The sequence below is a fragment of the Suillus subalutaceus genome (genome assembly GCF_016647625.1).
Source record: "Suillus subalutaceus strain FC151 chromosome Unknown DFJ58scaffold_293, whole genome shotgun sequence".
Lineage (NCBI taxonomy): Eukaryota > Fungi > Basidiomycota > Agaricomycetes > Boletales > Suillaceae > Suillus > Suillus subalutaceus.
Genome location: NW_024540542.1, coordinates 21,800 through 42,656, shown reverse-complemented (window position 1 = coordinate 42,656; position 20,857 = coordinate 21,800). Strand labels below are relative to the sequence as shown.

The window sequence follows — 20,857 nt, the reverse complement described above, 5'->3', positions numbered from 1 at the left end:
ATTCGAAACACACATCATGTCCTCAAAGTCTTGGAAGTCCTCAAAGTGGTATTCGAAACACAATCATGTCCTCAAAGTCTTGGAAGTCTCAAAGTGGTATTCGAAATATATATCATGTCCTCAAAGTCTTGGAAGTCCTCAAAGTGGTATTCGAAACACACATCATGTCCTCAAAGTCTTGGAAGTCCTCAAAGTGGTATTCGAAATATATATCATGTCCTCAAAGTCTTGGAAGTCCTCAAAGTGGTATTCGAAACACACATCATGTCCTCAAAGTCTTGGAAGTCCTCAAAGTGGTATTCGAAACACACATCATGTCCTCAAAGTCTTGGAAGTCCTCAAAGTGGTATTCGAAATATATATCATGTCCTCAAAGTCTTGGAAGTCCCCAAATCGTAGTCGATGTCTAAATCATGTCGAAGTCCTCAAAATCTTAGTCGATGTCTAAATCATGTCCTCCAAGTCGTGCAGGTCCGTCCCGCATTGGAGGTAGATACGTGGATTAAATATATTGTGCGCATTTCCGCCCCCTGTGCGCTGTCCCCCTGCACTGCGCGTTTTCACATATCGAGGGCTTTGTCTGGTATCTACACTTTCATTTTCAACACCTGGGTCACAATCCTCTTCCTCCCAGCCTATCCAAGCGATGACACACCCCACTGCTTGCAGGAGTCAACAAGGCACGGGCTGCACGAGGAGAGCGCTAGCGTATGGATGAAAACCCATCTTTATTAGCCGTGTTAATAACAACATGTTAATACCAGTTAATAACATAGGTGCCGCTCAGGAGGGGTTAATAAAGTGCTAATAAGTCAAGTGACCCCTGCAAGGGTCCAACTTTCGTGCCTTCCCGTTGATAATCGTTGATTGAACTCCTGGCATTGTGCAAATCATGCAGATCATGCAAAGAAGACAGCGAGAGCAAGTGAAAAGTATCGCAATGTCATTTTTCCAACTTTCTCTTTCATTCGCCTGTCAGACGAGCACTAGCAGTTATGGTTGAACACAGTGCCGACTCACTTTTTGCCATTCAAGACTACATGAGGTCCATTATCTTCCCAGACAAAAATTTGTCTGTGTCGTCTCTCTTACTGTTCCGACTTCCATCCCCCACCGTGACAGACCCCCCATCTTTACATCACTATTTCAGTAACGACGACCCACACCACGAAAACTCGTGAGCAACTTCAAGATGGACCAGCTGACTGCTACCTTGCTGCCCTATGTTTGGATCCTCGTAAGTCGCAGTTATATCTTCGCCATGCTCATGCTGATCTATGGAACAGACTATGTGCGCAGTGCGATCCTTCATAATCCGCTCTCTCTCAAAATCAAGCCCCGTCGAATCTCTGAGTTAGGTTCAGCATCGGACGAAGATGTCCTCAAGTCACCTACCTATCAACGCGTTACCAAGTACCTCAAAGTCGTGCTCGAAGCTGAATTCAAGTCTCAGCATAACCCAGTCCTCAAGGGTAAAACAGCGACATTTGTCCGGGAATCATTCGTCCGTCAATTTGAGCGCTACGTGAAAGGACAGTATCCTTTCGATACACCTTTGGAGGAAGGGCAGAACACGCTCTCATACTGGATTCATTTAACGAAAATTTCGGAAGGGTCCGTGCTTGCGGTGAATTGCTCCTCATAGTATGCAGACAATCATTAATTTGTCTTCTACCTCCAGTGCATGGCCCAAAAGCTCTACTCGATCAAGGCATCCTCCATACCAGAAGAACGTACCATGTCTGTGTTCACGAAGATGAACACGCCTGCAAGAAATCGTCAACAAGTCCGCACCCTCGTTGATATGACGCAAATTCGGCAGTGGCACATGTATGATCCTGAGGTTAGTCTTGTGTTGAGCTAATTCAAGCTGGAACTAACCATGCACAGAAAATCGCAGAAAGACGGCGGCCTGATGTTGCATTCTGTGACATCGAGTCTTTAATTTCTGCACCTACTAAGTCCCCTGTGGACCGGACAGAAAAGCATGGATCAACAGGGAGCTATTCATCCGTGGACACCGCTGACGGAGAGGAAGAGGTGCTTGATGAAGAATACACTTGGCTGGATGAGGTGGTCGCATCCGTGCAAGCTCAAGATTCAGCCTTCGACGTTGAGGCCGAAGTGGATATCCATGCACCAATTGTGACAAGGATCTTGTCAGATGAACGCGAGAGTGTACCTGACCAGGATCTAGAGAATGATGGCCGTAGTACTGACGGCACTAGTGACTTGGAGGATGCGGACGCCGAGTGGGCCAACTGGTAGAGAACTCGGAGAAAAGTTTTGAATTTTGGGTCACCTGTTTGTTAATAACTTGTTAATAACTTGCTTGTTATTAAGTCCCTGCGAGCGGCGGGTTATTTAACCATGTTATTAACTGCTCGGAGAGTTTTTATCCGTACCCTAGAGAGCGCAATCGTCGCAGCAGATGACGGACGTGAATCGGTTCACTCCCTTTGACTTTCAGTTTCACTCCGGATCATACTACTCTACTGTCCCCTTGAACTCTCAGAGCATACCACCATCTCACTTACATTACTTTTTCAGCTGACTATGTTGCATGCCAGGACTGATATTGTACATGTCTGCATCTACTCCGTACGCTGATACTCCAGCACTAGTAGTTTCAACTTTCATGCTTCTTCTGAGTCTTTCACGCATGCAAATGTTCCGCCACTGATCTTGTTTGAGCATCCGACGACTCGTTTCGTAAGTTCCCGGTCGGGCATTCTGTCCAACGACGAATACAGCGAGTAAGAGCAAGTCTGAACTTCCGTGTCAGCGGTTCACGCACTCTGCTTTTTGTACCCATCTGGTCTCAATCAGTGTCGTCATGCAGTAATCCGGCTCGAAAAGGCAAAGGTCGAGACTACGTGCTTGGACGCCAATTAATGCCTATCTACCACCGTATTGTCGATTTTCACTGGAATTGCAGCTGGGATGGATCATAATACTGATTTAGATGCCGTATGTGAAATCTGACATTGTTCTAATCCTTTGCTGTTTATCTGATACGCTCAGACCAAGGTGGACTCCGTCACATAGGTAGCGTGACTCTTTGTCCAAATCACGCTGCCCAACCATTTGTATCCTATTTGATCTACACTCTACGATGTCTCGCTGAATGTCTTCCACTCATCGCTTCTATGGTGCTCCGGAATCATCCACCGTGGATCCAGATGTCTGCAAACATATTTCACTAGTTTGTATGGAGCTTTGCCAGCTTGATCGAGCACTTCTGCATTTTGACGGTTTTACTTCCGATTGGATTGACACCCATAATGGTATAGGTCAAGGCGACCCTCTCTCAACGATGCTGTACGATATTTATAGCGTTTACATGGCCAATATCGTGCAACCTCGGAGAGTTCACAAGGCACTCAAACAACTCACCCTTGCTTTCTTAGATGGCATGGCACTAGTGACCACCAGTAAGGATTTTGTTGAAACTCATTGGAATCTCGAAGACTTGCTCGAGTGTCTCGGGTGTGGTCATAACTGGTCGCAGAAACATAACTCTCTGTTGTTGGACTTCTCTATGAAAAGGAAGTGCGAGCGCCACCAATGAATCTTCAAGGTGCCGCCATACCACTTCCTGACTGTTATCCTCGACTAAGAATTACACGGGACACCAAAGGAAGAGTCCCCACTTCTTGCATGTGGATTCTGACACGAAAACGGGAAGCATGTCCTCACCTCCCTTGTCCTGTTTGACATTCCAACTACTACCTATCGCACACCCTACTTGATCTCTGTTTGGTTTGTGTAAGCGGACGAGCTCGAGTTATATGTTCTCATTATTATTCATTACAAACGCAAGTCTACTTACAGCCACACCCTCTCCGAGAAACTGCTTGTCTAAAACGGCCGGCGGGAACAGTGAACTGGTAGGTGTATACCATACACCAGTGCATTTGCGAGTGAGTGGGGAGACCCCGGGTGTGAATCATGCGTGGCTGAGAGATGCTGCAAACTGTGTTGGTTGTTGCCAGGTAAGTAATTGCTGCACAAATTGTAGGCCCCAAGCCACGGATTCTGTGTATCATGAGGGCGTCTGGACCGACAATTCCAGGCTGCGAATACTGCAAAAGCAGGAAAAAAAGTTGTCGTTCTAGAACGGGCGAAGCGTGTATAGCCTGCCAGCAGAGGTGTAGCAATGGTAAGTCCTTATTTCCTTACGTCCGTATTCTACACTCACAAATACATGGCTCAGTTGTGAAAGAGGCCCAAGATCCAGACTCTGCCGACGAATCTGACGAAGTTATCGCTTTCGATGACCAGCCGTTTGACTGGGTTGACACGGGAAGATGCATGCTATGAGTGGATCGACCGTCCTTGATCTGCTCCACAGCTTTCGTTTTGATCACCGTTTGCGGAAAATCGAGATCAGCATACTTGTATGAGTCAGCGAGAGAATATGTGCAGCCTCCGTCGAACTGCCACAGCTCAGCTGGTGGTGGTCGAGTTCTTGTCAATTACTTGCATAGAACACGGGCCAATAGCCAAGGGATATGTAGAGCCTCAGACCTGGGGTGATGTACTAAGTGCAGTGTTCTGCGAGAACAGGTTGACTATTCAACCAATTAGTTTTGTGTGAACTTGATCACAGGTAGTCTCAAACAACACGTTCTAAAATCCGTGGGTCTGGTGGGCAAAGTGGTTGTAGAATGGAGTTGAGATGGATCGAGTCGAGTTAAGTCTGAGGACGGAAAATTCTCGGGCCAGTGAGAATGTGGATCCCCTGAGTTACTGCCGAAGTGCATTGCCAACATGCCGCAGAGAGCTTGGACAATGGATGTCCACCATGCGGAGTGCCGCTGAGCGGGATTCGAATGTCCTGCAAATTGACTTCGCTCGGGTCTATAATGATGGTAGGTATAATGACATGGCAATTCTTCTACTAATGTGCTTACATCATAGCTGCCCGTTGTGAGATGGCGATGTCTGGTGGTCTCCCAAATACATTTCTTCAAACGACCTCTTAGGACTGCAACTTTCGAATTGTAACCCCCACCCAAACTTTCACACGAGGAATGTTTGACAATTAGATGTGTGGTTGTGTGTGGTTGTGTTTGCATAGATGAATGTACTTAATGTCCAACTTCGGCTTCTTCCAACCTGTGAACCTCTAACACATCATCATGTGCACAGTGCATGTCTCCGATATGTTAACCTTCCTAGATGTGTCCTGGAGTCATCCGGAATGTGCAGGTGACATCCTACTCTTCTCAAGGAGACCCAATCCCAGGCTGGTGCATGATGGTCTATAGATTAGTGAAGGTGTCAAAACTTGATGGATGCCCTTGCGTCTCTCTGTATGCGGTGCAAGAAGTCTGTCACCGCTCCAACACCCTAAAAGGTGAAAGGATGACCAAACCCTACATGGGACGACCCTCTATTTTCCTCCATCATGACACATTATTCGCAGAAATACAGAGTGCGAAGAAAACATGATGTACAACACAAATACAGCTATCCACTGCTACTGGAGTCAAGAATAATTATATAGTAGGGGCAGTTTGTGCTAATCATTCACAGCCCATGCTCGACCCTTCCCTGCATCTCGCCGCCTTTCTATTCCATAATGCCCGACAGCCTGCGAAGTTTTGCAGGACGCCTACTTGATGAAGTGCTGGTGTGAACAGGGTTTCTTTTCCCATTTCCTTCCTGTGCATCTGTGCCTGGCATAGTGTTCACAAATAGGTTGTGCCAGAAGACCAAGGGAGCAGTGGCAGGTTTGACACGGATGAAATGGTTGTTATTCTGATCCGTTGGGAGCCATGCAGATTTCCACTGACATTCCCCACATATCATCTGAACCATGTTCTCCATCCGGGACAGCCTGATGGTGTCTGTCATCAAGGAATTGCAATCTTCATTTGCACATGCTGAGAAGTTGTACCCGAACGCACGATGTGGGCTATGTTTGGTCACCCCCCCTACTCTCTACAGTGCGTCTCCCATCCGCATAGCAAGCATACACCACAGTGACTGTAGTGTGCTCCAGCACATCCGGATTGGTGACAAGCAAATCACAAAGGGACTTCCATACGTCCGTGCAGCCAAACACTGCAGCTGCACGAATGAATGCTAGCACTGTGGGTCCAACAAACCCAGGGAGGGTGGAGGATCCCCCAAATCCGATAACGAAATCAAATAGGTCCCTAAGACAGATTTCAGTGAAGTGCGTCAGGCAACATATAGATGGCCTCACGACTCCACCATTGCCAGCATTTCCTCAAATTCTGTTTTGGCCTGCATTGTGGGACCACGAGTGACGAGAAAAAGTCCGCGTCGACCTCCCCTCGCCTTGGGTGTGGTGTTGTACCATGGGGATTTTCCATTGATGGTTTTCTCTACAGTCTCATCTTCCCTTGCAGACAACGAGGCAGCCTTCATCGCTGTCATGAGTGGCTTACCCAGGTAAGTCTGTATAATCTCAGAGGCTGTGTTTTTGTTGGGCCTTGTTGTCCCAACCGGCATGCTGCAAGATACTGGTATATTCGTCTGAGCGGGTGTCCATGATGACAAATGTATTGCTGGGTGTGTCATTTAGGACACTCCTCATCACCCATTGCCCAACAGTTCCCAACTTCTGGACATCAAAATTATGATCTCCGGCCTTCATAGGGAGAGTCACTGTATGAAGCTATATTTGTGCACATTGGCAATGAGGGTGTGAAAAATGAGAATGGCTCACATTTCCAATATATCCTTTGTATTGATTTTCCAGGTCAATATTGATGAGGTCCTTGAGGTAATCATTGTTGCCCGAGGTAATGTGAACAACACACGCAGGCCACGCCTTCTTCGCCATCTTACCCATCCCATATCCTATGACTCTGTATGGAAGCCCTGTCTCCCCTCCACTCACTTTGGTCACACATAGGGGACACAGAAACACCCAACCCTTCCGGACCGACCGATAGCCAATGCAACCTGGACCATCTGGCCGTGTTTGGCGACATACAACTGCACCGCAGTTGACACATACATATGAAGATTTCGAGCTACAGGGGTCACAACACCAATGGCACCAAGTACCGAGTGGGTCAGTGCGAGAGGATGGCTTGCCTATCGATGCGATCGGAGTGTGGACCTTATCCGTTCCGAGATGCAAGGGAGTGCTGGTAAACGCAGACTGTTGAGTGGCAGCAGCCATATTACCCAGGTTGCACTGGCTAGGAGTTGAACTCGAGGCTCTGAGATGAATGCTAGGTAGACATATTTTGGGTGGCATGATAGAAAAACAAGATGGTTGAGCCATGGGAATGATTCTTGCTAAGGGTCCAAGTGGTGTGGAGTTTGTGGGTTGATAGCACATCAAACTCCGACCGGAGAATTCCATTAGCCATTTGACTCCAACATTAGTGGAGGGGACAGATGTCTGAATGGATATGCCTCCAAACCTGGGACTGCTTGATCACAAGCCTTAGACATTCAAATCCCACAGCAACCAGGTTTTGGTGGGTATTGTATGTCACTACTTGAGTTGTATGCAGTACTACAAACATGCATACGCCATATACAGTATGTTGCAGATGACTTGTTTTTTTAACAACCTTTGTTCCTTTAAGTATGTTTGACAAGTTCTCGCTTAGGAACAATCAGATGTGATTATATAATATTGTCCGTTGGACTCTTGGTAAGGTAGACAATATTGAAGTCTGACTACAATTGCAGACGGACAAACTCGACAATTTTCATAGTTGCTCAAGGTGATTTTTTGGGGGGGCCAAATTGAAGCCATATTTTAGCTCAGGGAGCCAAAAATACCGGTTTCTGGCAACCTGGTATCAGTCGGATCTTCCTCGGTTCCTTCGAACCACTTCAAACCCTGAGCAAACAAAGTCCGGACACTCTCACGTCGTTCATAGTGAAATGACCCCAGACTCTGCCCAACATCTTCACTTCAGGTTAATGTTGCAGCCATCACCGAGCAGTATATAATCCTCGACATCAACCGTGTATCCTCACTGCCCATGCCGACCCCCGCCCTCCACCACCTTCCACCAACGTCTTTTCTTCGTTAACATATCTCCTTAGTTACTTGACGCGGTGCTTCCTATTGCTGACGTGGCAGATAAACTTCGTTCGGATGTTGTGTTGAGAATGCGTTTCGATTAGCGTTTGGCAAATTGGGAGAGCTTTGTGCGCTACTTGCATCGACAGGGTCGAGAATTGTGGCGAGGATATCTATGCTACCCTCAGATGAAACAAGCACATTCGCCTCCTGTACGTGTGTAAATCAACTGATGTGCAGGCTCCGTCAGACAAGCTGATGGTGCATGCACATCAGGTAGTTCAACCCAGTCAGATTGAACAGATGGGCTCGTGGTACTGGGTGTGGGTCAGTGTTGGCTGGTTGTTTTCTTCATACAAACCCACCTTATATCTATGTCTGGACCATCCATGTTGCCTAGGTGTGTCACTCGGTGATCTGATAATGACTATTGTGCTAAGGTTGTCTTTGGATCCAGTTGCAATCAACATCAGGTAACCTGCAGCTTAGCACAACTCCCATACCATGCATGGTGCTATCATTGCATCACACGCCTGCTCACCGACCGCGTCCTCAGTGAATCGCGTGACACGGACCATACACGCCACTGAGAATTCGACCACTGGATACAAAGAAAGATCAGTTCACACGGAAGAAGAGGAGATTGGCGAGGAGCCGAGGATCGAGGACATTGAGTGGTAGACACGATGTCTAAAACGGTAGGACATGTGTTGTCTTTTTGGAGATATAAAAGCAGTGATCAGATGGTTCTGGCCTGTCCAATCGACAATCAATGAGGAAGGATCAGTCATTATGCGGAGGGACATGAGCAACAAATAGACCCGAGACTGTTTGTCGAATTTGGTTTGGTTGGTTGCTGACTGTGAGTACAACAAGTGTTGACCAGAAGGACAATGAACGGACAGACCAGAAAATTGCGGACCCAGGGTGTTCTGCCAGGACCGACTTCAAATGGTCCCAACGTTCTGGCAGAGTGTGAAAAAACGATTGACTGTTTGTCTTGCGATGACACAGCTGCCCTTGGTTATGCTCGGAATAAAATTTGCAGCGGAGTCACGTTTGATGTAGCTAATGAAATAAATAAAAAGGAAATCATCACAGGAACATAGCATTTGGTCCTCCCGCCCTGGCATGTCCACCAGGTCTTGACCTTCCCTTATTAGGAGAACGGGAAGGCAATCGTATATTTGAATAAATCCGTATCACACCGCCCTTGCCAGGGAGGCGTCTGCAAGATCGGGCATCATATCGGTTACATGGAACGACGGAATTGCAGGCACCGACGTTGGGGGAAACACCACCTTGCTAAAAAAAAACTTGGACAAATGAGCAACTAACTGCGTTGGGTTTGTTGCCTAGGCCGGTCAGCCAGGACTAATGAACTAATTCGCCTTGACAGGAGAAGGGCTTGTCATTGAATATGGGTCTGGATGACTCCATAACAACACTCCCTTGTCAGGGAGGTGTGCCACTCACTGGACTCCGACGTGAGAAGTGGAGAAAAGGTTGGACATTGAGCAAACAATTGACAGGATTAAGCCAAATATACCACCACACAACCACACATGAAGACTGCTGCGACCCGTCACAACACCAAACACAGACAAAACAGCGGGTATGTCCAGCGAGAATCGACAAGGCGGGGAGGGATACATATCGATAGACGTTGAAGCTATAGACTGTATCGACTTGTTTAGAAGTCTTTAGGAAACAAAACTGGCACTTTTCGAGACGGAAAGATAAAGAGCGAGACTTGATTGAATGAGAATCTCGCTTGGCTTAGATGAATTTATGCATCAAAAGGGATCTCGTTTGTCTGGAAGAATATACGTCTAATGCAATAGAATGAATATCGACGAGTATCGCTATGAACGGGTGCTATTCTTCTTCTCGAGGTGGCAATTATACCACTGAGTAGTTGTCCATCATCAACTTACTCGGTTCCAAATTGTCGACACAGAACGGGACGATGTTTTTTGTAGGGTATGGAACAACTAACTCAGGAGGATGTCGAGGGATGCTTGTCCAATGGATGCAAGTGCGAAGCCTGGCTATTGAGTTGTCGGAAACTGGACAGCATGATATTGCGGATGGTCTTCCCGCGCTAAGCCGAGACGGTCGTACCTTTCTCATCCTGGAAGTGCTGGTATGATACATTGATTCTTTGGGCCATATGTCCGGAACCTTCGTCGGAGGAAGAGACACTGTGGGAAGGTGATGATCGTGATTACAATGAATTTGCCACAACCGAGCTCGTGCAACTTTGAACTCTTGATATTGACCAGTGTGGTTCTACATGTAATTGGGAATCGTGCATGTATCACAGGAAGTTTTCTGTAGGATATCACAATTAGTATTCAGAGAAATATTTTCATGAACCATGGTGGTTATCTGGGACTGCGGACAGCCAATTGATTATATGCTGGAGTTCACTGATGTTGCGAGATCGTGTTAAACATCAGCCTCCGTTGATTTCGATGTTGTGTATCGCGCAATCTATTAAAGTTCGCTTTGGAGCGTCATATTACAGAGTCACAGTTGCAAGAGCGGGTAACATATATCAAACAAATGAATACATGAACACAGGCCCAGTCATGTCTGCCTGGATTGCTGCCCCTTGACAGGAGAAGATAACATGGTGCGCAGATGTCTGGATGACTCCAGAGAACACCTCCCTTGACAGGGGTCCACATCGCTAGACAACCAAACTCCACGACAATATGGTCGGAGATTGAGAAGTTACAGGAAAAAGTTGAACATTGAGGTAAATATATACAAATCCTAGGCGCCAAACAAAGCACCACACAACCACACAGGAAAATACACCGCAATAAGAAGTACAACCCAAGCAAGCACCGCCACCTCATAACCTCGAGCACAACATGTGTTGAAACCCAGTCTGTGCCAAATAGGGCAGAATCTGTTGAGATTCGCGCTCGAGAGACAGAACACATACTTGCACATCTCCGGACTAACAGCACATTTTCTATCAGATGGGGCAGTGCCCCATGTGCTCCCTTGTGCTTCTTTTGACATCGAGCATATCTAGATATATCTGCACATACCAGTATTGTCCTCACAGAATGTCCTTAAATACTCTCAGATACACTCTGATTGTTTTAGTGTGCATGCTCACGCTGTCCTAGTAGAATGTGCCAGAATAGTGTCAAATATGCTCTAGAGATTTAATACATGTTTGCACAGCACTACCATGCTCTCCTTTTGCCACCCGAACTCTACTTGCATAAAGGGGCTGCGGTAATTCCTGCCAGCGTGTAGATGCAGTATCATTGTCCTTGTCATGTACAGTATCTCCCCGCCTCTTAAATCCATCACTCCAGGAAGTTTCTTCTGTCGACGGAGGTTCGATTAATTTCAATGGGGAGCATGTATCTCATCCCACGCTTAAATCAAGCCATCCTCTGCATTGCAATTAGTAGTTGATGGGGATCATTTTACAGATAGTGGTCCTGCCACAGCTTCAATGTCAGCGCGTATCTGGTGTGTATTTTCTTGATTCATTTATTTTCACTTACTCTAATTCGGTCCTTCCTCCATCCCAACACTAACAAATGCAAGCGGTGTCCAACGCCTAAATCCAGAGACATCCAAACATTCGGTTTTGGAACAAGGCTAACCACCTCGAGTGGTTGGATGCTGAATTGACCATCGACGTGGAAAAGAGCAAGAGCAAGGGGCAAGGTGTGTCCTAGCCAAACCAAAAATGGACGGTGAATTTTTCTCTTTCGATTCGGGTGATACTGATCATTATCTACTAATATCAGGAACCCGTGCGCCTTATGTTAGCTGAAACAAACCAAGTTGAACGGCACAACCGAGGAGTTCAGTGCCCACTACAACTCCCTCACATCAACGCAACGCACGGTGCGGCTCTATACTACTCTCAACAAGGGCTGCGTCTACTAGGACACATCATACCACCATGATATTTTCCGTGTTCCTCAACGCATTTTCACTCTGATTTCTACTGCCTCTGCTCATCCAGGCCGCTCTACTCTCAGCATGTTTCCGATGTGTGCTCCACCTGTTTTCGACTCGTTTCATATCAATTTCGATTTTTTTTGCACCGGCTTTCAAATACCTATACGGCATAATACCCTCTGTGCAATTGGAGAAGAAAGTGGCGTTTTATCCATTACAAGCGGTGACCTTCGGTCGGTACTTTTTATTGCCATTGTCATGTCATTTCACCATAACTACAAAAGCAGACTTTTGTACGCTATTTTTGCACTATCTTTTTCCTCATTTGCTCTTGAAAATAAGCACAGCCTATCGACAATGCAGTTTATAGCTGAGAGCATGAGACCTTCACAACTATTAAAGCTATGTAGAGCTGTGATTCCTACTCATGCATTTATCACCAATTCCTTCTCGACCGAGAGGTTGCGTTGTATGACACATGCTGTTTATTTTGAGATGCAGTCGATGGGGAGAAATTCCGGGCCCAGTAACCCCATCACTTGTTTCGTGGGGAGAGAAAAGCACGATCGAGGCAAGCATGGGAATTCACCAGTTAGTACTATGTGTGGCGGGAGAAGAAAGCAAGTGCTTCGTCAGTCTCTGTCGACCGCCTGAAGCATCTTCGCCAATTTCATGGACAAACATCTAATGAACTGTGGGTTTCCAGATCTCCGGCAGTGCGAACGGGTATGTGCGCAATGAAAGCACATGCATAGCATGACACAAGTGAGATCCAGCCAGCGGTTAAGAAGTGGCAAGTGTGTGCGTCAGCGCTGCACAGCATGGCGGGGTGGACACGAACCACCGGAAATGCGTGCTTATATATGTTAGAAAGGTAGCACCCAAAAGAATGGTCAGATACATGTACAACATCAAACATAAACATCAGCTGCATTTTTTAATCGCACTACCAAAAGAACTGTAGGTCATTTAGAGATGATACACAAGGGTTACAAACAAGCAAAAACGAGTATCCTATCCAACAGGTAAATCATGAACATACGACAATCAATCCATGGAGGCAACATCAACTCTCATTGCCAATGCCTCTTCCTCTTCCTCTTGCAACGTCTTGAGCAAGGTGTTGAGTGTCTTCATGTCTGTACGACCAGGATGAAGCGTCTGCAGGACATCGTGTACTGTTTTTACATGGATAGGGGGGATGTCGGTCAACAATATGTTACGGAACTCATTGAACGAGATGCCATCGTAACCGAAAGCTTCAATGGCCCGTTGCACATTCGCCAAGGAGAATAGTGATTCTGGGATGAAGTTGTCGTTTCCTGTCGACCTGCCATCTTCCTCGCGTTCTGCAGTGAATTGCGAACCATCCTGATATTCAAAGATGGCGTCAGAAGTATGTTCAGGAGGGGTGTTCGGTGGTGTTGTTAACTGATCCCCCTGTTTCTCGCCAGCGTTCGAATGAACATGGCCATGTGAGCTAGCTGCAGACTGTTCGCTGTCCATAACAATATTGTCAGGACCATTTCCCCTTGATGCTGCCTCTGCATCATCTACTTCGATGTTGGATTGCATAGCTTTAGTAGGTGGTGGTGGTCGTGTGTCGGATGAAGGGCCGAGTGAGCATGGGTTTGCATCATCTGTATGACCGGTGAAAGTTGTCCCATCACCTACCATAAATAATGTACACAAATGTGAGGTGTGGGTACATACAGCACGCAAAAACCGTACCTTTGCGCCCATTAGGTTTGTCACTACGGTAATTATGTGCTGCCATCAGCACTGTAGTCACCGTTTCGGGTTGGGCATGTTCCAGAACCCAACCCCACACCTCGAGATCCGTGGCATCTGGCTTAGAAAATCGATTGATGCTCAGATAAAACATGTCGGCAGCGCTCTCGGGTTTGCTTGTCAAGTTGCGGAAGTAAGCTCGCAACGCAATCTTTGCATCCAAGTTGGAAAACGGGTTGTCAGGTTCGACACCATCTGTGAATCAGGGTATGGTATGCATCCCACAGAAGTGATAACGTCATGAATGCGCATACCTGAAACCATACTATTGACCCGCTGATCCAACTCCAAATCTAACTCCTCAGCCAGCAAATCACAGAAGTCGTTCCATGTTATCTCGCTGTCGATCAGCTGGTCCACACACGACGACCAATGTTGTTGTGTCTCGTCGGTGGCAAGCATATCCATAATTTCCCTCAGGAAGTCTCCACGTTCGATCTCCTCCTCGGCCCGCAAGCAATAGTAAAAAAAGACCAGAGGTTCATCGAGGGTGAATCCTGCAAGGCACCGCAAGAAATGTTAGTTCAGGCAGAGACCAGAAGTAATCTATTGCTGACCCTGGCGTAGAAACTCGTCCTTTCGTTGGCTGACGAATCGAATTGGAGGCTCATGGGACTCGTGCCACTTGTCTGGCAATTCCGCGTTTTCGTCGTATATGATGTCGGTTCCCTTACCTCCACTTTTGCACACCTCGAGTGCTCCATCTCTGGATTCCTTGAACATCTCCGAGAGGTCAAGGCCCTTGGACATCCATGCATTGTCCGTCCCGCCAAGCATCAGCTGGATATCGTCCATATTTACACCCCAGTCCGATTCTGAGGACATCACAAGTTAGTGCAGATGCACCCAAGCGCATCAGGAACGCCTACCGAAAAGCTTCTTGTTCCCCGCGTGCAACGGATCCGCCTGTAAATATATGTCCGCATCGTGTGGCAACTCATCGAACTCCAAGAAAAGCCAATCTCGGTGATTGCGAATCATGAACTCGTCGAGTGAATTAATCCGCTCATCATCATTCACACCGTTATCTATGCACTCCTCCAAAACGGTTCTCCTGGCAACCATAGCTTGAAGGAAACGTGCAGACGCATTCCTGCGAGCGATGTCAATCAGACCCTTTCTCTCCTCCTGGGCTTTTATATTTGTGTTCTTCGTCGTCCTCTGCTTCTTCTTCGACTCAACATCCCAACATTTCCATATGGCGAGCCAGTACTCGACACAATAGCAAAGATACACCCATGACGAGCTATATCTGGTGGGGAGGGGCACATAGCCGAGAAGCCGATGGTCCTTCACAACAGGAACCCGCAAACACTGCTCAGCGTTATCTCCTACACCATACTTCGTCAGTTCCGGAACACCGTAGTGGATCCTGTGAGGCGATCGTGCATTCCATTGGTCCATAGACAGCTCGGCCTTCGTGACAGGGATGCAGAAATCACTGATTGGTTTAGGAAGTGGTTTGATGATGACAGCAGGTTTTGCTGTGTTCATCGCACGACGCTGTACGTGGGATTGCAGAACCTTGCCAACTAGCTTTGACTGTTTGCGTGCTGTTCGCTTGGTGCGAGCCATTCAGTGAATGTAAGAACGAGTGGGGCAAAGCTGTTCTTGTAAGACTGACAATCGGAAAAGACATAAAATGCAAGCCTAGATGGCTTCAAAAACTCCGCCGGGAATCGCCGATATGTGTGGTTCAATTGTGCTCAAGAGTCAAGAGGTCCCTGACCGGGAAAAAGTGTGCACGAGGCCATCTCACACCGTTAAGACCTTCTTGCTTGGGATCACCTGCAAACCGTGAAAGAAACTCGTCGCTTGCACCTACAGGAATTCGGAGGTAATCCCTTTACTAACTTCCGCAGGTTCTGGACGAGCTGCAGTCTAAAACTACATGGTGCCATTTGCTAGCCCTTCCCCTGGAAGCATGATGGGGCTGGCATGTTCCAATGCATCAACGTTCATAACATCGTCATTGCACTGTAATAGCAACTTGTTCGCTTGCTGTCGTAGTAGTGAGTTTGGCGATTTTAGCCTCACCAGCACAAGTCACGGGCTGTCAAGCTTTTACAGGGCTAGTGACAACAGCTGATTTCACGCTTGCGCTTTTCGGCCGGAAAAAGAAGCGAGCATTCGATTGTTCTTATGTGTGCTGGTGTTTTTCCTATGCTCGAGACTCTCGGCATGAACCATCCAATTGTCCTCGCCTCCGAGGCCGATGTTTAAGTCCCATTTACAAGAGGAACAATTCCGAGAAGAACTGACATCCGGATAAAATTAAGTTCAGAAAGCCCTCATTCCCCGGAGAAAGAGATTTTCATACAGCTGGTTAGGACGCCTTTATTTTTCTTTGACATCGTGCTGTAGTGCTCAGGTTGTGTGTTTGTTTCTCGATCGAGTCTCAATCAGCTCGATTCTCGTCAGTCATCACTTTTTTGATGCTCAGATTGGTGTTTTATTACAACTACAACAGGAGCCGTTTTGACGCCTCCCAAGGTGACGCCAATAAGAACCTCCGGGGAACCCTCTCACCCCCTTCCTAATGTTCGGCATTTCTCGAGCGTGTACCTCTTGATTCCGCCTATTTAATTCCGTCGATTTTCAGTGGACTGTAGAAACTAGGACCACCAGGTGTGCATTTCTGATTAGAAAGAGAACAGTGTCAGTGCTGATCCAGCACCAGACTGATTCATAGATCACTTCACACAAAAGACGATGTGTCGATCATCGAAGATTGAAGGCTCTGGATGACAATCAGTGGGTCGAGCGATGAGGTGTCCTGCCTAGAGCTGTTGTATCATGGTGAGCCATGCAACCATCCTGACAGCAACTCGGGAAACTTAGGATTCCATGAGTCTTCCGGTAATAATATATATATGTATTGGCAGCTTTCAGTAGAATCCGACATTCATCGATATAGATTTCGATTTTTGTGACTTCAATGCAACATCGACCAGCATGCCATCAAATATCTTCTCGATCAGTACTTTGGTGTGGCCGCTAAGGGTTTCAGTACGCACGCTCTCATGGACCTGGCGCTTGTACAGCCTGATATAGGGACTACAATCAAGACTGATGGAGAGGAGAGCAGTCCATATGCATTCTTGAGCGTGTTAAATATCAGTGTGCACAACATGAGTTTCATTTGCCTCTTGTCTGGCGTTTTTCAGGCAAGGACTGCTGCCAGGACAACGTGTCGATAAAGTCGCTCATAAAGTACACTGGCAAAATCGAAGGGAGACAATACGTTCCATGAATCACTGTCGATGATACTGTGTGATCCGCAGTGTCCAAGTAGGACTCGTTCCGTATCCTCATGAATGAGCTCAAGGATGTAATTAAAGAGGTGAGTCGCTGATTCTTATAAAGTTCCTATACAAACCATGGTCCTTCTGGTCGTCCCTCTCAGAAGAAACCCTTCAATTTCACTAACCTGATTTTCATCTTACATGTATATGGAGGAGGAAGCGATGACTATCACCCAACGGCAACCAAGGAACACATCAAAAGACAGAAATATCAAAACTCGAATGGGAAAATGAATGACGAAAGCCTGGATGGAGTATATCCGTTCCGCCCAGAGGACAAGGAAATTTGAAGGGTGTGCCCCTGGATTGATGTGCTTTGGAATTGGTTTTACCTGGTCTCCTGGTTGGCCTATCATCTGGTTTTTCCATATTCGAACACCCAACCACGCAATGCAGAGTCATTTAGATTAAACACAGCTGGATGGTTGATGCTGCCAGTAGTACAACTCATAGAGCTGGTAAGAGTACTCAGAGATGTATTTCAGTCACCTGGAAATGTGTAAATCAGGGGCATGCAGACATTTCCCCCTCATTAGGTCGACGCAGATTTGTGAAAACAATAACACGTAGAAAAGAGATGTAGAGATGTCACTTTTAAAGGTAAGTTTTATGTAAACCCGGTGTTGTACAATGTTTTCTATGAGAAAAGGCAGAGAGCCCACGAACCATTTTGGAATATGTAGGCAGACATGCTTCCACACAAAAAAAAAACCAGCATTCCTTATCCTCTATGGTATGTACTCACTACAGTCCTTTCCCAACTCCTTGAAAATCGAAAAATACACAGCTGCTTCCTCAACACGAGTCTGACGCTGAAGCTGGGCTGCATGCCATGCTTCAGGGCTCTGCTGCTTAAAAGCCTTTTCTGTGCGGAATCCATATTCAACCCATCTGATGAGACCCCCTGAAAAATATTGAGTAAAAGATAACCTTTTCTCCCGCGGAGCAATAGAGATGTTGCCATGTCGGAGGATTGCAGAGGGGATCAGGATGGTGGCACCCGGTGGAAATTGGATGATGAGTCCAAGGTCAAATAGAACCAAGTGACCACCGGTGGTTGGGTCGAAATTTCCTAACGCAGTAATGCTACACATCCCACTGGCGAAATTTCCATTGTCGGTGTGATCAAATGTGACAGTGGCGGGTCCAAGATTGAACGTGGTAGCAGCAAAAACACTGTTATGAAAATTCCATGTGAGATGTGGATGCATGCTCTTGAGAGATGATTTGGTGTTGGCATACACCTTATGGACCTTGGGCGCGTAATGACAAAGTATGCCTTTTCAAATGAATAAACACACACAGGACAGAAGGTTAGTACTCACTACTGCCAAAACCTGCCAACCTTTGAATGGCTGGTTCAGACAGAAGTGTCCGAAGCTCCTGTTGGTTTGTCTTGGAGTGTTGAAGATTACCGGGCTCCTATGTGAGTTTCTGTCTGTTAGTGCGGGCGGCCTGAATGTGATCGATAAAATACCTGTTGACCACCCCCATATGATACTCCAACGCCAAGGCATGGATAGAGGCCTCGCCGGTGATGGGTATCAGATAACTTGAAGGTGCAACGCTCCCGTGCATTCTCCATTGCAGCGCAGGCTTGAGATATTGTAAGCTCCCAGTCATCATCCCGAGGTTGGCCAGCTAGGACTCCGATTACCCTTCCGTTCTTATCCAGTAGTGTTTGGGGGGATCTGTTATAAGTCAGCCCATGATCCTGCATGGAATCTGCCTGGAACACACCTTCCATCCCACTCCACTAAGCAAAATCCTTTGTCAAGTAGCGTCTGCAGTTCTTGCACTCCGTCGACACTCTCAACTCGTTTTCCAACATATGCTCCATTCGCTATAGGCAACCCCTGCAACGAGATTGGTGTGGGCATAGGATGTTTGAGGACTCGCTTGGAGGTCAATTTAAGTATAGGTACATATGCGTTGGCAGCCTTTTCTTGCCTCTTCCGTCGACGACGTGAATTGCTGCCTTTCTTTTTATGGGAGACACCCTTCGCCTGGACAATTCGTTGTTTTCCGTTGCTAGCATGTGTATGAGTGTAGTCGTCGACTAGATTGGTGTTGCATGTGTTGGAGGGCAAATAATCTTGATCAATTGCTTCGTGGACGACCATCTCTGGCTTGGGGTCCTTAGTTATCCCATGAGTGAGTGCATCCTGCCGCTCAAAGGCTCTGCTCAGAAGAGGAAGTAAATCTTGGTTAGTATGCAAGGAAACTGTGTGCATGTTGTCAGAATGTTGAGTCTGTGTTGTATCAGTAGATGACACCAGTCTCATTTGCATAAAAACACACCGTCAAGTTGTGGTCCTGTGTCTTCCTAAATGAGTTGCTAAGTCTGTTTACTGGGGAAATGTACGATTAGCTAATGTACATTCTAGAAATGACCAGCGAGCCGGAGAATCCCGGGTCTCAAATGCAGTCACAACCACAGTGTGAAGTCCCGCCCGTCACATCATGCCTCCACCCGCCGCCACCAGGTGCTGCATATTAACGCATGGGCCATATGCATTACGTCCCTCTTTCCTGCCATGTACTCGACATACTACCCCCTCCATCAACGAGTTTCTGGCTGAAAGAGTTGCTATTTCCGAAGATGACGTTGATGTCCTTGATACGAAATGCAGTCATTTTCCTCCCATTCGGGTCACACTCTTCATTGCTGTTGCAGAGTGCTTCATCGAACGACATCATAGTAATGGTGCAACTAGACCAAGTCATTGTTATGCAAAAACATCGTGTACAACATCGAAATTCCTCACTCTACCATAATACCAGAAGCACATCGGATGATCTCCTCAACCCTACATACTGAAAGGCAAATCCACAGAAATCTCCAATGAGACAGCGCATTTTTGGATCAGTCATTTTGTAGTATCTTGTCTTTTCTCAACTGTTGTTTCTAACACACCAGTAATCAATCATTAGTACTACGGAGTCAAAGAGCCATCTGCTCCGGTCTACGATTCGGAGAGCATCATAAAGCCCAAACGCGACCATATACAAGCCCCGCCGGCTGTCCCTGATGTCTCCGCTGCTGTCTATGATCCAGAGAGCATTACAGAGTCCGAAAACGAAACAGATGCACGTAGCCTTGCACAAAAAGCCCCACATTCCGTCCCTTACGTCCTTTTTCCTGTCTATGATTCGGAGAGCATTACGGAGCCTGAAAGCGGACAAGATGTACCTACAAAAACCTTGCCTGCTATTCGAGCAGCATTGGCTTCATGGGGTCAGGTGGCATTAGGAGACTTTTCCCGTGGTCTCAACAAGACGGAATAATTGAGTTGATTTGACACCGGCATGAGGCTTGTTGGGAAAGATTAGCGTAGAAGGAAAAAAATACAGAGACGGATTGCTTGAGTTAAATTGCTAATTTTTCAGTCCATCGGTCACTGTGATGAACGGATCAGCGATCCATTGTTAGCTGTCTTGGGTCAAAGATGTACCGCAGCCGCCACTGTGAGGATGTCATGCAAGACCAGATGTCGTTCTATTGAGGTAATAATACTGCGGGAGGATAGAAAGATTGATGCATAAAAAGATCGCTCTCCATGGTGAATACAGAGCCAAGCGATTCCTGGAATGTCTTCTCTTGTGTCCCATGCACGTTGACTTTCCCAAAAAATCCATCACACCCCTGTATTTCGTTGGTCCACTAGAAGAATCGACTTTGATCAAGATCCTCTCGCTCTGCAACGGTGTCGCACTACTTGCTCTATTGGTTGCGACAGATGCATTCATCAAAGATGAATCATCACTTTCTACGAACGGCGGGAAGTGCATG

General features: G+C 46.8%; 5 protein-coding genes across 5 annotated transcripts; 2 read left to right on the top strand and 3 right to left on the bottom strand.

Annotated features, from left to right (window-relative positions):
- Positions 1 to 892: 892 nt before the first annotated feature.
- Positions 893 to 2,268, top strand: DFJ58DRAFT_848325 (uncharacterized protein; the record flags this gene model as incomplete). Its single annotated transcript, XM_041393615.1, has 5 exons — positions 893 to 932; positions 1,151 to 1,237; positions 1,287 to 1,627; positions 1,682 to 1,843; positions 1,891 to 2,268. The coding sequence occupies 5 exons, from the start codon at positions 893 to 895 to the stop codon at positions 2,266 to 2,268; spliced, it is 1,008 nt and encodes a 335-aa protein (XP_041235490.1).
- A 3,655-nt stretch (positions 2,269 to 5,923) lies between these two features.
- Positions 5,924 to 6,411, bottom strand: DFJ58DRAFT_736776 (uncharacterized protein; the record flags this gene model as incomplete). Its single annotated transcript, XM_041386844.1, has 2 exons — positions 5,924 to 6,167; positions 6,218 to 6,411. 2 exons carry the CDS (start codon positions 6,409 to 6,411, stop codon positions 5,924 to 5,926), a joined length of 438 nt encoding a protein of 145 aa, XP_041235489.1.
- Positions 6,412 to 12,937: 6,526 nt separating this feature from the next.
- On the bottom strand, positions 12,938 to 15,334 carry DFJ58DRAFT_736774 (uncharacterized protein; the record flags this gene model as incomplete). The annotated part of the gene is made up of 6 exons (XM_041386843.1): positions 12,938 to 12,982; positions 13,040 to 13,638; positions 13,700 to 13,954; positions 14,014 to 14,256; positions 14,317 to 14,574; positions 14,629 to 15,334. The coding sequence occupies 6 exons, from the start codon at positions 15,332 to 15,334 to the stop codon at positions 12,938 to 12,940; spliced, it is 2,106 nt and encodes a 701-aa protein (XP_041235488.1).
- Positions 15,335 to 16,704: 1,370 nt separating this feature from the next.
- DFJ58DRAFT_647021 (BCP1 family) lies at positions 16,705 to 16,902 on the top strand (the record flags this gene model as incomplete). The annotated part of the gene is made up of 1 exon (XM_041381444.1): positions 16,705 to 16,902. A coding segment is annotated over one exon (198 nt), but the record flags the coding sequence as incomplete, so codon positions are not given.
- Positions 16,903 to 17,792: 890 nt separating this feature from the next.
- DFJ58DRAFT_671475 (uncharacterized protein) lies at positions 17,793 to 18,784 on the bottom strand (the record flags this gene model as incomplete). Its single annotated transcript, XM_041382959.1, has 3 exons — positions 17,793 to 18,343; positions 18,390 to 18,486; positions 18,542 to 18,784. The coding sequence occupies 3 exons, from the start codon at positions 18,782 to 18,784 to the stop codon at positions 17,793 to 17,795; spliced, it is 891 nt and encodes a 296-aa protein (XP_041235486.1).
- Between the last annotated feature and the right edge of the window lie 2,073 nt (positions 18,785 to 20,857).